Source organism: Siphateles boraxobius, unplaced genomic scaffold (genome assembly GCF_051911475.1).
Source record: "Siphateles boraxobius isolate OS27281-9 unplaced genomic scaffold, OSU_SipBor_1 32, whole genome shotgun sequence".
Taxonomy (NCBI): domain Eukaryota; kingdom Metazoa; phylum Chordata; class Actinopteri; order Cypriniformes; family Leuciscidae; genus Siphateles; species Siphateles boraxobius.
The window spans coordinates 4,280,572-4,296,679 of NW_027508942.1; the positions used below are offsets into that span (position 1 = coordinate 4,280,572).

Sequence of the window (16,108 nt, forward strand, 5' to 3'; positions counted from 1 at the left end):
TCGGGAGAACAGACCACAAATGTGCAGTATATGTTGTTCTTTTTCATACTATTAAAACGGAATACAAAGGGAAAAAACTAAATAACCATGAGGAAAAGATACAGCTCTCGCCATAGATATTCTTGTTATAACGTCATGTTAAAATACCATGTGTTACGTTATTCTCACGATGTCTGAAAATAAAACATGAAGGAAAATAGACAGCTCATCCAGTCAAACTAAGTTTATTTGTAGGGCAACCGTATGATTTGAAGTGATTCGTTTCAGTCTTTTTGAATGAAAGTTTAGCCATAATTCAAAACGCAGTAAGCTCATCAGGAATAAGGTGGATTGGGTTCAGAAGAGTAAAATGCACTGAATGTATCTGACGCTTGTGAACTTCATTCACAGATCATTGATCCTTTCGTTGAGGTGGAGATTATTGGTCTTCCGGTTGATTGCTGTAAAGAACAGACCAGGGTTGTGGATGATAATGGTATGGCTTCGTGAGTCCGGGGTTTTGTTGAGCTTGTTTGAACGGAAGGAAGGTTAGGGTTAACTTTTGTTGTGATTGGTAATGCAGGATTTAACCCCGTGTGGGAAGAGACTCTGTCCTTCACTCTCCACATGCCTGACGTGGCTCTCGTGCGCTTCCTGGTCTGGGATCACGACCCCATTGGACGAGACTTTGTGGGTCAGAGGACCGTGGCTTTCAGCAGTCTCATGCCAGGTAAAACATATTCTACAGTATATGTGGGTGTTTCTTGGACACTTTAAATTAAATTAAACTGTTACAACACTGTTTTACATACAATACTGTATTTAATTTGCCCTCTAAAAGTGAATATACAGGTGAAACTCAAAAAATTTGAATATCATGCAAAACTTCATGTATTTCAGTAATTCAGATTAAAAGGTGAAACTAATATATTTAGTATATATAACTATATACATATGCATGATTATACTTTTCAGTGGGCCGACATTTCTGTATTTAAAATCCTTTTTTTTATTGATTTCATGTAATATTCTAATATTTTGATATTTTGAATTTGGGGTTTTCATAAGCTGTAAGCCATAATCATCAAAATTATAACTTTTGCATGATATTCTAATTTTTCGAGTTTCACCTGTACATGCAACCGAGGAGAATTGTCATTTTTCTGAATCAAGAAATAATGTCTTACCTGACATTTTCTTTAACAATAGACTTCATATGTGCCATTTCATCAAAACATGTTCTTCACTGACACTGTTGTCTCCTTGATAAACTAGTAAACTAACTTTTAAAATAATTTGTGGCTGATTTATTAGTTGTGTAGACATGCAAATCCAATATGTTATTGTAAATTATATAAATCGATATATATTTTAATGAATTATTTTATTTCCCATTAATTACCTAGGCTCTGGCCTCTGTCCTGTCACAGTTTCATAATGAGCTGAAAATATTTTAAAACTTCTCATAATTACAGAAAATTTCTCTAACGTTGTTTTGCACCATTGCTTTGGCGAAGTATCTGTCAAACTAACTAAAATCCAAATGCTTTGTATCCTTATCAAATCACAAAAAACTGCGATTTGTTTAAATAAGTATATAGTTTGTTTGCGCTGCATGTTTCAAAGCGAACTGCGCACTACGATCTTCACAGTGAATGAATGCAGTGCAAGGGCTGTAAGTTCAGCGTGCATCTGGGAACGTAACTTAACTATTTTACATTTCCATAATTTTTCAACATTTTTGTGGGAACTGTTGCAATAAACTCACCTCTGGGACATAAAAGTGATTGTAGTTTAATAAACAACAATGTACTGTACTCTCAGTGTGTGTGAACAGCAGTCACATTATCAGCTTATTAAATAACTAATATAAGCAGATTAAAAAAGACCGTGATGATGAAGGATTCAGGGTCATTAGTAAATAGAAAGTAAATGCCTTTCTTCCATCCCATTTTCAATCATTGCTCCTCTTTCCCATTCCCACAGGATACAGACACGTTTATTTGGAGGGAATGACAGAGGCATCCATTTTTGTCCATATCACAGTGCATGACATCTATGGGAAGGTGAGCTCATGACTACACACACAACTGAACCTCATCAGTTTGATAAAGATCCACAGAAATTTCCACTGGGCATGTTACCAATTTAAATTCAAAGCTATTTCTACATACATTTAATAATTAGATCTGTTACTATTGATAACTAAGGCGCCAGGAACTGTGGTGCTTTGGTTAAATTAAAAGGTGTAAAAAAGCTCAGCTGGTTATCATTACAATGTTATGCAAGCTGTTGTTTCTGTCCATTTCTACTGCCGTTTAAACAAACGTGACATTTGGTTCTCATTTCCAACTAAAAAAAGGATAAGAACTAGTAGAATATCCCCCCCGTTGACATTTTATTGAAGTTCCTCCAACCTTTTTACTTTCCAGTGGAGTCCTTTAGTCCTCAACCCAAGCTATACCATAATGCACTTGCTAGGTGCTAATAAGGTACCCTGGATATGTAGTGCACTGCATGATACTGCATGAGCGTCTACTAATGTGTCGATGTCACATTGTGTTCTTGGCTAGTAAACACTAAGCTGTTGTAAACGTGCAGTTGTATGGATACGTTGTCTTTTACAGTTTGTTTTGTCCCCGTTTTTGTTTTGCAAGTAATTCTGTTTTGGTCAGGTTTGTCCTTGGTTGTAAAGCTGTTTTTGTTGCTTCCAGTGAAAGTCACATTCTGAAGGGTTGAAACGAGAGGTGATTGAATGATTTAAAAGAATATGCTGCCATCTGTTGGATGTAGTCAGTAATGCAGTAGTTTGCACAGGAGCAGAAGTGCTGTGTCTGTCTTGTCACTGTAATCTGTTAAAGATTGTCATTGTGTGATTATGTTGAAGTTGACTGTTTGAAATGATCGTGACATTGCATGTATGTATTGTTATTGTCTCTGATTATGGTTTGATTTAACCTGGGACCCAGCAACGTGTGTGTGTGTGTGTGTGTGTGTGTGGTGTGTGTGTGTGTGTGTGTGTGTGTGTGTGTGTGTGTGTGTGTGTGTGTGTGTGTGTGTGTGTGTGTGTGTGTGTGTGTGTGTACGTGTGTGTGTGTGTGTGTGTGTGTGTGTGTGTGTGTGTGTGTGTGTGTGTGTGTGTGTGTGAGTGTGAGTGTGCGTGTGCGTGTGCGTGCGCGTGTGTGTGTGTGTGTGACTTTTCTCTGAGACTGTACATCTTAATCTGGTTTATCATAAAGACATCCTGGGATTTTCAGAAATATCAAATGTTCGTAGGTTTTGCAACAAATTCCTCTCCTTATTTTTGTAGAAAGAGGAAATGCAAATATATTATTTGTAATTACTATATTTTACTACAAGGGACTTTATGAATCCTATGTTACCACCAGGACCAATAATTCACCATAAAATCATGTTAATTAAAGAATGAAATTAATACATATAGGTTGGGATCACACATTTTGCACTTTTGCAGAAATAAAACATCATATTAGGAATTAAAAATTATACTGAATTAATCATTCTCTAACTCCAAAAAATGCTGGATTGTTTCAACCCATGTATGGACAAACCCAACTGTTAGGTTTTAAAAAATTTAAACCAATGGTAGGGTTCATCCATATTTGACCCAAACATATTTGAAACAACCCAGCATATTTAGAGTGTATATACATACATTTTTGGCTGTGTCCTAAATCGCTTAGATAATCTTCTGAATTCTCTCTTTATCCCTGTTGGTTTCTCAGGGCCGTCAGCTGCGGGGTTTCAGAGGCTTATTTAATAGAAGCTCCAAGTCCTCAGTGGACACAAATATTGGCGTTCCACCTCGTAAACGATCCATAACCGACCATCTCCTCCGGAGGACTGCCAGCGCCCCTGCCAAGGGCCGCAAAAAGACCAAGATGCCATTGGCTGAAGCTACATATGACAGAAAGCTCAGCACTGGGGACTCTCAGTCCACTCATGTTGAGAGGAGAGCGGGGAACAGAAGAGCTCTTCAACACCGCCCAGCATCCATGCCACTGGATAAGCTCCTAAACACTCACCTCAGCCTGTCCACTCCAGATAGGAAAGGGTCTGATCCTGGATCTGACACAATCATTGGTCAGTTGCTTATATAATTCCCTTGACATTCCCTTAGGGACTGTGTCCTAATGAATCAGAATGAAAGCTGTTACACAGTGCATAAATGTATATTGTTATCTCTACCATTATAGCTATGAGGCATAATTAGAGTGGATTTTGCCAGTTGCCTGTTCTTCAAATCATTAACACTACAGCACCTTTGTGATAAGAAAGCTTTCGCTATCCTCTCAGAGAAGAAAACTGCACATTGTCTATTATTTAACTTGTATTAATAATTTCACTGTTCATGTAACCTTTTCACATGCTCTCTATTGTTTCACAGTCCTTTTAAAGGGATAGTTCACCCAAAAATGACAATTCTGTCATCAATTATTCACCCGCGAGACTTTCATTCATCTTCAGAACACAAATGAAGATCTTTTTGGTTAAATTTTAGTAGTAGGTTCAGTTGAGCTTGCGTTTATGTTCACTGATCAATGTTTAAATTAGGGCTGCACAATATATCGAAATTATCAAAATATCACAAATGTATATATCGCGATCTGCGATCTTCTGTCTATATATGCATATATGAAAATCACTCTGCTCTTGGCTGAATAAATTTTGTAGCTTTAATAAGAATCAGTATATATTTAATTCATACAGTGAAAACTAAGCAGCGTTTTATATTTACATGTGATTATTCAGTTTCTGTTGTTAAATAATTGTTTTCTTGTCACAAAAAGAATGTAAAACACGTGGTTATATAATTTTGAATATATTTTAAGTTTATTTTACACACTTTAAGCATTATCGTATCGCATTATTTAATGAGTTAACGCATATCGCACTTTGCTTCAATATCGTGCAGCCCTAGTTTACATGTGAATAAAAGCCTAAATTCAATGTTAATCATTGTCTCTTCAGAAAATTTAGACTAAACCACTCAATTCATATGGATTGGTTTTACAATCTCTTTAACGGATCAAAGTGGTAGTTGTGTAGCTGTCAATGAAAGGACAGAAAGCTCTCAGATTTCATCAAAAAGATCTTCATTTGTGTTCTGAAGATGAAGGAAAGTCTTCGGGTTTGGAACGACAAGAGGGTGAATAATTAATGACAGAATTTTCATTTTTGTAACCTTTTAACGCTGGTTTCACACTGCACCCGTTAGCAGAGCGTAAGCAGCGCGTATTTTTTTCGACACCCATGTTAACAGATCAGAGTATTCACACCGCACGCAGAGGCGGCGCGGCAGCGCGTAACAGGAGCAGAACAGGAGCAGCAGTGCCGCGATAGTTTTGGCGCCCAGTCTATTTTTGCTGCGCCGCTTACGCTGAATTAAATTGACAATGCATTGATCATGGCCAAAATACACAGCAGCTTTACCAGAAAATCGCATTGATGATATCTATTGTGTTTTAAACAGTCAATCAAATGTCTTTCATCAATTTAAAAAGAAAACAAATGTCCAAAAAACAAACGTGTTGCCCAAACTACAAAAACAAAGATGAACCAAACGTTATATAATATATTAATTAATAAAATAAGCTTATTGACAATTATTTTCTCTTAAATGTATTTGAAAACGAAATAAAGCAATGCCAACTTACTCAGTATTCTGTCTATACACACGCCACGGTTCAGCCGCGCACGTCAAACGCTGCCAGTGTGAAAGCAAAACGCGCGTATCCTGCTTCCGCTCACCGTACGCACTGCTCCTGCGCTGCTTACACTCTGCTAACGCTTGCAGTGTGAAACCGGCGTAAGTATTGCATTTAGTTCTGCTGGTCCCTTTGACGCATTCAGACTTGCAGGAAGTTCTTTCTTGAATACCTTAACTTGCCTTTGTCTTATTCTGTCTTTACTGTTGTGCTTCTCTATAGTAGAAAACTGACTAGGAAAACCCCTGCAGGTAATCCTCAAGCCATACTCAGGTCGACTCACCCAAAAACATTTCAGTGTTAAGCCATTGCACCAATGTTTTTGAACAACTTTTGTTTTGTTCCATACGAAAAGTAACCCATCAAAGCTTTTGGAAAAAAATAAAGCTTTTGAAAAAAATTCTGTGTTCCCCATGCACCTACACAGTGCCATTATCAAACCTCCTTCTCACCGTCGTACTTGGTGGTACATTTCATTTGTCTGGTGTACAAAGTTTCGTGTTGGAATTTGGTCTGTGAGGATTTTTTTATTTTTTATTTATTGAAGTTACTGACAATCATCTCCTGTAAAAATGTCTTCCACAGATTCCTTCCTCCAGGAGAAACCCAGATCCATCTCAGTGGATCTTCTCTTTGAAATGTCTGCCTTCAAAGAGCCTGATGAACATTCGTTTTCTGCTGACCCCATTCCTGACTGTAACACTGAGCCCAAAGATACAAAAGAAACTCCTTACCTGGTCATTGTGGGCAGTAAGGAAAGTCTGAGTGATTCTCACCAAGAACATTTAAGAAGTGGTCTCATCCAGACTGAAGCAGATAAATTATGTTCTTCCAAAGGGCCAACAGACCACTGGTCAGGTCCTTCAGATCCACGTAATAATGGTGGCTTGCAGAGTGAAGGAAGTCAACGACAATTTAGCAAGTTGGAAGCTCCTAAAAAGAAAATTTTAACACCGAAAGCAGCCACGTATTCCACGACCTCCTCTTCTTCCTCTTCTTCAGGTACCTTCACCAAATCGCACCCTCCTAGACTGGATCTGCAAGACTTGAAGAGTCAAGTGTCCCTTCAGGACAGCGCTCTCTCTCGCCTTATTGACGCTGTCTCGTTAGATAACGAGTATGACACCTGTGGCTCAATCTCTGCTCTGATTGGCCAATTTGAGCTCACTTCTGAGCAGAGCACACTACTTCAATCCAACTCACAACCTCCGAAATATTCTCTTTCCCCGTCTAACCTCCCTCATCTCAACAACAAGCTTTCCAGCACGCCACTAAAAGAAGTCATTCAAAAATCTGCGTGCACAACCTTAACCATGAGACCCTCCAGTCCTGAAACAACCGAAGCTGAAGTCTTTACCATCTTGGATGAGGAGGTGCTTTCTCCTGTATCTAAAACAATCTTATTTGACTCTCCTGCGGTCAGCCAGGGATTCTCACCCATCAAGACTCCTCTAGAATGGTCCGCACATGGAAATCTAAAGCAAAGCTATAGCCGATCCACTGGTTCCTTCAGGAACTTCGAAGGTTACAGAGAAACTTCATTTAACAGCACAGCTTCAGACCGTTTCTTGCTGTGCCAGGACTCAGTAAGCAGCAGTCTGATGGAGGTGGAGATCAATGTGGACGAGGATCCCTTAGACAACACACTGACCCCTTCGACTCGAGATTTCATAAGTGTTCAAGGCTTAAACCAGACCTCCCCATATCACGAACCAACACATCTATACAAACCCTCATACCTTCCCTCTCCTGTTCACTCATACTCCATAAACACAAGACACCAATCTCCACACCAAAATCTGTTCTCTAGCACCTACCTTACTGGAAAATCCCAGCCAAGGAAGTTTACCTGTTATAATGACACCGGGAGATTTCCACTTGGAAGTCACAGAACAGATCCCACAGAGACGAGGCCTCAGGAGAAAAGAGACCAAAGCGGCTCGGTCAGCAGGGCAGTGCATTTACACAAAAGCTCTTCGTCCTCAGATTGTCTTGCGAAAACTCAAGGCTGCCACACGTTGTTAGAGAGGGACTCATACAAACCTGTTTCAGACTACGACATGATTTCAGTTGAACTGCGAGAGCCAACTCCACACAGCCAAGTCTTTCCCGTACCTCCTCAGATCCACAACGGACTCTCCCCAGTTGCTTCTTCCAAGTCCAAGAGCCTGGGAGACCTGACCTCCGAGGACATTTCATCCAACTTTCAGAGCAAGTACAAGTCAATCAGCCGAAGTTTCGTCACTCCTGCAATGCGAGACCAAAGACGGATGTGTGGGTTGTCGGGTCGTCCTAAGTCCACTGATCCCTTAACCGAGCAGCTTCGCAAGCTTGTGACGTTAGAACATGAAGATTATACGCGTCCCCTCCCTTCTTGTTCTCAACCCGCCCCGAAACCTCTTTCAGTGCTCCCTCTGGTTACTCAGAGCTCTGTCGATGATCATGAAGACCCTCCTCCATTTCTGTCAAGGCGACTGTCATCCCGCAGTCAAAGTCGTGTACGTCATATAGCCAGTCGTGCACGTGAGAGACAACAGGAGGCCTCCAAACACCAGAGTGCCATGGAAGTAGTTCTCCGCAATAAGCCAGTCTTCTCCCAAAATCCTCCTCCAAATAGCCACTCTACAGGCTCTTATATCGCTGGTTACCTGGATCAACTGGGTCCTGAGACCCGAGGCTTGCCTGAAGGATCCTGCACCTCGCTACGCTACGGATACGGATACGGAGATCACTACTATAACGACGATTCTGTACTCCCTCCTGACTTCTCCAACCCTTCAGAACCTGAGGTCTTCTTCCTGCTTAGGCTTTGACCTTGCATCTCACCTACTGTTTTTGACTGTGCATGTATTTCATGTAGCAGGACACTTCCAGATCTGTGTACATATACCATATACCACTGTCTCCTACATGTGCTGTATCTAACTAATTATTTTATATACATGTGATCCCTGTCATGCTTGAAAAAATGTTGTTCAAAATGTGTGTTGTCTCAAGGTGAAAAAATAACTGTTATGGAAATTTCTTGGAGACATTTTTGTTGTTGTCGGCTTTTTTAAACTACGTGATAAGACAAAGTCATGAAGGGGCTTCTCTTTTTATTCAGTCTTCCTGCATATTATGTTATTTGTATGTCTGTGTAGTCTGTACATACTATGTTGGTAAATCCTCAGTCAAAGCACTACTTAAATTTTAATTATTGTGATGTTTTCCTTTTGCATGTGAGGCGTGAACACTTTCAGCATGACTATGCACAGACCTGTAGATGCTGTGCTCTGATTTTGCACAGAATGATTCTGTTGTATTGAATGCAATACAGCACATTTTCCTGCTTGCTCTGACTTGCTTGCTTACTATTAGTCATGAATTAAAAGAAGTTTGAAACTCTTCTTCGTATTCTATGGTTAAAGTTTTATTTTTATAATTGATTTGATACAGAGAGCAAAAATAATTGTTAGACTTAATATTTAGTTTTCTTTTTAAAGAGACAAAACTTTTCTCTTTTTTCAATTAATCTGTGCTTAAATTCATCTAGTCTGTTGTTCTTTTTATTGTTGCTCATCCGAGATGAGTGTAAGCATTTTCCTACCAATGCAATAAAATTATAAAATGTTTGCTATGAGGTAAAATCTTTTTTTTGTGTGGTCTTTCTTATCTACCTGTCTAATATCTGTAATTTTTCTATTTTTATCTCTCCTCATCACTCTGGTTGCTACATGTTTTGGCATTGTATATCACAGACACACAAAAATGTATTTTAGCAAACACAAAATCAGTGAATAATGGTCCGTCAAATAAATAAGTAACTGCTGGAAGTAATGCAGGAAAAGGAGCAGTATTACATTAACACTTCAGCTACTATTAACTAATATGGAAACAAGATTAACTAATATCAAATATAGGACCGAGATAGTTCTTTATTAGGTAATCAATAGGCTAATTACTGAATGAGATTGAGAACTTATAACTATGACAAATTATAAAGAATTACTCATTATCAATAACATTGACGTTATTTTACTCTCAATGTGGTCATAAAATCACCAATTACACAAGTGTTACCTTGTTAATCTTCAAGAAATAGGCATAGGCTACTAGTGATCTGGGACATTATTTCAAAATGAAAAAAAAGAAGTTTTGTATACTTTTTTTAGTATAAATAAATTGTGGCACTTTTACTCTGGTTGAATAAAAATAAAGCATTCCACTTCGCTGCATTTATTTTTCAACAAAACTACAAAGTAGGATATATCCGCGATAATACATATCCGAGAGGAAGGTGCACTGGAGTTGTAGTTTTACTCGGAACTATCCCCTCAGAAGTGTCTTATCATTCTTGAACTCTAAAAACTACATTTCCCATGAACCCCTCTCGACACACTTATTTTTTACACTGTCTATGGGCTAAACGTATCTCTGTTTGGGTTGTTGCTGATTACTTTAATCTGTTTAACAGCAACAGTTTCCAGCATTTATATGTAATCTCCGTCCGAGCAAATCTAGTTGATTGAAGTATGAAATGTTTACTACTTTTCATTTATCCTCCCGCGCCGCTGACGTGACCGGTCATTGCCATAGAGACGAAACTACAACACAGGAGTTTGAACCTCCACTCTCGCTGTAAAACTGGTAAGGATATTTACACTTCAAAATACCTTTTCTTTTTTATTAAATTGATATTTTTCATTGTAATGTAATATTGGAATTGCGCTGGAAAGAATAATTCATAAAATATTATAAATATTACATTAAAAAGCTATATACATGTGCATGTTCAAATAATAAACACTACAATTTATTTTAAAATACAACAAAAAAAAAATGGAGCGACCATTTCATGGAAGTTTAGAGGATAAAATTATCTGTATAAATTCTGGTTAATATTACCACTGGTAATTGCATTTAGTATCTTCTTAAAATCATATTTTACTAACAGCAAAACTAGGGAAAATAAATTGAGTTAATCAGCAGTCAATGTAATAGTATGGTTTAAGTTAACTTTACTAAAAGGATTAACTGGCTATCTTACTGATGATTCACTTTCCTCTGCTTTCCGCCTGCAGTCAGTCATGTCAAATCCCGAGCATCAGTGTGCTAATCCTGGAAATCCAGTCTTCTCCTGCGTGGACAAACCAGGATCTCACTCATCAGCTGAAGAACCAGCAATAGCCAGATCTCAGAACCTGATGTTTAAAACTACATCCAGCGACTACGGGGCTCGATCAGCGACGTTTGAATCCTCGCCCTGTTCCTATCACCCCATATCCCAGACCTTCTCACAGCACCTCGGATTGTGCGGGATGTACCAGGACAACTCCTTCAACACCAGCTTGGATCACAGCCATGTGTATATCCCACATTACAAAACTCAATTTAAGGGACAGTGACCAAACACATTTGCATCTCTTATTTGAGTTGCTTTGTTTTTGGAATTGACCTTTTTAACTGTGATGTTTGTCCAGTATTGTGCATGCAATATAAAGGATATAACTGTAATGAACGAAAAGTTACAAGTGTACGAATAAAACATTTCTCGAGCGAGCCTAACCAGTCTTTATTTATGGTGTCACATGACAGTAAGTGAACCCGCATAAAACATTACATTTTAATGTAGCATGTGTGCGTATATTAGTGTCGTCAAATCGATTAATCGCATCTAACATATAAAAGTTTGTAAATGTATGTGTGTGTATATGTACATACATACACACATCCATGCATGCTGCTTATCAGTCTCCGATGTTGAATAACAAAATAACCTTAGTTCATTCACTTTAGTACATAAGTGCGTCTTTTGGGACACAGCTTCTGACATTTCAGCTTGAAATGTGTGAACCATCTGTAAACAGACCAGTATAGAAATACCGGGTTCTCTCTGTGGAATCTTTTAGCGAACTTGACAGTCTCATTTCTTTTCTATATGAACTTGTTATTTTATTTGTTGGTTTCAGCCTATGCCCTGTGTGTGTGTGTGTGTGTGTGTGTGTGTGTGTGTGTGTGTGTGTGTGTGTGTGTGTGTGTGTGTGTGTGTGTGTGTGTGTGTTTTATCAAACAGAGAGTCTCTGAAAGATCCACGATTGCTATATTTCTCTATGAAACTTTAGGATATTAAATTAAATTGAATGTGGAGGATTTTAATTGTGACAATATGATTGACAGGGCAGTTTAAACGGTAATAATAAAAAATATAATTTGTTACATTTAAATAGCGCTTTTCTGGGTACTCAAAGTGCTTTACATGGAAGAGGGAATATCATAAATGTGCAGCTCCACCTGAATGATGCGACGGCAGCCATATTACACCAGATCGCCCACCACACACACACACACACACACACACACAGACTGCGATGGATTATCACGATCAATACCGTTCCCAATTATCCTATATCCCCATCTAGAATATTTGGATAACTTCGCGGTAACTAAAGAGCCTATCCTTTAGTCGTGTCCTCAAGAGTTAGGTGAAAATCGTATTCTATTATAAAATTAATAATAGATTTCCCCTTTGTTTTATAAGTCTACCTTTCATGGTAGGCTACTCTTCAACCGTGTTTGCAATATAACAGCCCTGTCATATGCTGCCTCTGTCTAGGCTATTTGATCAATCATATCTCACAGTGATTATTCTCATCTCAAGAGAATGCTCACCTCCAGATGTCGTCTTCTCCAGAAATAACCCAAAATAACTTCTCTACTCAATAACCCAAGATTCAGTCGGGTGATTATGGTAAATGTTTTAACAAAATGTATTAAAAGAATCAAATGAAAGAAATACTTGTTAGAGATTATATATATAAGTACTAGCTAGGCTTTTATGCATCTTGCGGCAAATAACTGCTGGAGTATTGAAGAATATTCTCCAAGTCTGCTTTTTTATAGTCTCTTCCCAGGCCCTGCCTTTACATGTTACACAAGCATGAATACACAATGTGGGTTTAACAAGCCTCTCATTAGCATTAGTAGGTAATGTGGCTTTAATAAGCCAAAGCGATAATGGTTTAATAAGTCAAACAAGCATAACATAATGCTTACATAATTACTCTTTCCGAAACATGGCTTAATAGTAATATATCAGATACTGAAATTAATCTTCCAAATTATATCCTATATAGATCTGATAGGAGTTCCAGAGGTGGGGGTGTGGCTATATATGTTTCCTCTGAGCTCATAACTGAGTATACCATACCTACAGTTGAGCCTCTACATTTTGAATGTGCTTTTGTTAAAGTAATTTTTCACGAAAATAAAAGCTTAATTATCGGGAGCATATATAGACCTCCCTCTTCGTCAGCTGAAACTTTTGATCACCTGATATCCACTATTAACTCCATTTCCTGGAGGTTAACTGGTTACTGGTTAGATAAATCATCTGATAAAGTGAAAAATTTATTTAGTAATTTCAATATTTCACAGTTAATTAAGGAACCAACTCGTATCACTCCTACATCTCAATCCCTGCTTGACTGGAAACTTGTTTGACATCCAGATAGATTTCTAAGGGTATAGGTGTTATGTCTGATTGCTTTAGTGATCACTCGATAGTATATTGTGTATGGAAGATCAAATTACCTAAATCACCACCAAGACTTATCAAAATTAGACAATATAAGAAACTGAATACAGATTTATTTTTTAATGATCTGATCGCTATAAATTGGGACAGATACCAACTTCCCAGCAAACACAGAACGTTCCCCTAACGTTCCCGAATGGTCCCATGAGGTTATTTTTTTGGGAACCAAACAAGAACGTTATAGGAACGTTCCATGTAGGTTATTTTTAGGTTCCATTTTTATAACCTAAGGAAAACGTTCCGGGAACGTTCCCCTAACGTTAAGGGAAAGTTCTAGGAACGTTCTGGGAACCAAAAACTAACGTTCCCAGAACGTTCCCAGAACCTAAATTTGTTTGCTGGGTTATACCTAATGTTCAAGACGCATTGGATTTCTTCTATACCGAGTTTATTGATGTTTTGGACAAACATGCTCCTTGGAAATCTGTCCTGGCCAAGTGTAAACACCTCCCTTGGATTGACCCTGAACTTATTAGTCTCTTTAGGCAGAGGGATAAAGCATGGTCGATTTTTCGCCGTACAACGGCTAATGTAGATCGGGAACTATACAGGCAGCTGAGAAATATGAGTAAGACTAAAAGCCGTAATGCAAAATCCAATTACTATAAGGATAGCCTCAGTAATGATTTTAGGAATCCTAAAAAATTTGGGGGGAAAAATGAAAACTATTACCAATACATCAGATAAACATTGTATTAACCAAATACGAGTTTCAAATACAATTCTACATGACTCTATATCTATTGCTGAAACATTTAATCATCATTTCTCTTCTGTCTGTTCTACCCTAATACCCGAATCTGATCTGGGTTTTTCAAATAATACTTTGCCAAATCATAGTTCATTTTATTTTAGCACAGATTGGATTGGCAACCAGATGAAGTGCAAAATGTCATAAACGAATTAAAAGGGAACAGTGGTGCTGGACTGGATGGTTTAGATAATAAGTTGATCAAACTAGCATCCCATATACTTAAGTATCCACTTACTGATTTATTCAATCTCTCCTTGTCTTCATGTGAGTTACCAGCTAATTATAGACCCATATCTATTATATGTTCTATCGACAAAGTGTTTGAAAAACTAATTTATAATCAACTTTCACATTTTCTTAGTGCAAACAATATATTATCACCATTTCAATTTGGCTTTAGATCTAACCACTCTACATGTACTGCCCTTCTTAAATTCACCAATGATGTCCTCTCTGCTGCAGATAATGGTGAACTTACAGGTGCAATATTTATTGACTTGACTAAAGCCTTTGACCTTGTTGATCACTACCTTCTTTTAGATAAGCTCTATGCCATTGGCTTGTCTAAAAATGCAGTATTGTGGTTTAGTTCGTACCTCCATAATAGAAAACAATGTGTTTTCCTACATGGAAAAAAATCCAATCTGCTAACTCAGCAAAGAGGTGTGCCCCAGGGCTCAACTTTGGGACCACTCCTTTTTTCTATTTACGTTAATAACTTACCATCAATTTTTAATAACTGTTGTGCTCAACTTTATGCCGATGACACCGTCTTATATACATCTAAACATGATCTTCCACAAATTCAAGCATGTCTTCAGTATGATTTCAAAATTCTACAAGATTGGCATTTTTATTACAAATTATTGCTCAACAAAACTAAAACATATCTCATGATTTTTGGTACCAGACAAAAACTAAAATCTGAAACCAATTCTTGTATAATAACTTGTTCTGACTGTACTCCTCTGCCTCAAGTTGATAAATTTAAATATCTTGGTGTATGGCTAGATTCTGAGCTCTCTTTCAAAATACATATTGGTCATATTTTACGTAAAGTCAATTATTGAATTAATGTTTTATATCGATCTCGTAACTGCTTCACTTATAGTGTGCGCAAGAAACTCGCCTCTCAACTTATACTTCCGATTTTTGACTATTGTGATGTTGTCTATCAAAACTCTGTAAAATCAGACCTTTCCCATCTTAAAACAGCCTATAACAGACTGTGTAGATTTGTCCTTGGATGCCCATTTCTCACACATCATTGCACAATGTATTCTGCCCTTCTTTAAATATAAATACAAGAAGACAAATTCATTGGTTTCAACTAATATTTAAATGTATCCATTTCAATTACCCTTCTTATTTAAAACAGTATTTTGTTCTTATTACCTCAAATTATCATTTGAGGCACTCTGTTCAGCTTTATTTCTCTGCCCCCCGAGCCAAGAAGACAGTTGGCAAAAGAGCTTTTATGTTTAAAGCCACTTTAGATTGGAATAACTTACCTTCCGATATTAGATCCATCACTTAATTTGGGATGTTTAAGTTTACTTTGTCTTCTTACTTTGTGATTGACTGCTCTTGTAATGTATGATGCTGACACAATGTGAATTTTTTTAAATATTTAAATTAATTGTATTATTATTCTGTGATCCAAATACTTATACCTATATATACTATATACATTCAACTCCAAATGTATTTCTACCAAATTGATCTAGTGGTTGTAAAGTTCTGTATATTTTGGTTAATATTATTGTTGTTGTTTTTTTGTGGATTTGTGTCTGTGGTGCTGTATGTATTTGTTTGTCCAATATGTATAATTGTACTTTTGTTTATTTTATTATTGTTCTTTTGTGATGGCTGTGATGTATTTTAGGACCCCCTTGAAAACGAGATGATGCATCTCAAGGGGTTTATTTAAATAAATTACCAAGCATTATAACCTGTAACCTTTTGATATTTTGCTACAAATCTTAATCATTGTATAACCAGCGTTTTTACCTTTTGTTCAAATACATTTTTATTTCTTATAAAGACAAATACGGTCCAGTTTTACTTCAG

At 37.5% G+C, this 16,108-nt stretch overlaps 1 protein-coding gene across 2 annotated transcripts in view; it reads left to right on the plus strand.

Moving 5' to 3' along the window:
- Positions 1 to 9,337, plus strand: part of plch1 (phospholipase C, eta 1) — an 87,434-nt gene extending 78,097 nt beyond the window's left edge. The window contains exons 19-24 of one of the 2 annotated variants that reach the window (XM_077194615.1): positions 391 to 475; positions 563 to 709; positions 1,966 to 2,045; positions 2,412 to 2,471; positions 3,726 to 4,083; positions 6,294 to 8,664. In XM_077194615.1, coding sequence (XP_077050730.1) covers positions 391 to 475; positions 563 to 709; positions 1,966 to 2,045; positions 2,412 to 2,471; positions 3,726 to 4,083; positions 6,294 to 8,521 — 2,958 coding nt within the window. In that variant the 3' untranslated portion in view covers positions 8,522 to 8,664. Of the gene's footprint in view, positions 1 to 390; positions 476 to 562; positions 710 to 1,965; positions 2,046 to 2,411; positions 2,472 to 3,725; positions 4,084 to 6,293 lie in introns of both variants that reach the window. The other variant, XM_077194614.1, reaches the window with a different exon arrangement.
- The last annotated feature ends 6,771 nt before the right edge of the window (positions 9,338 to 16,108 follow it).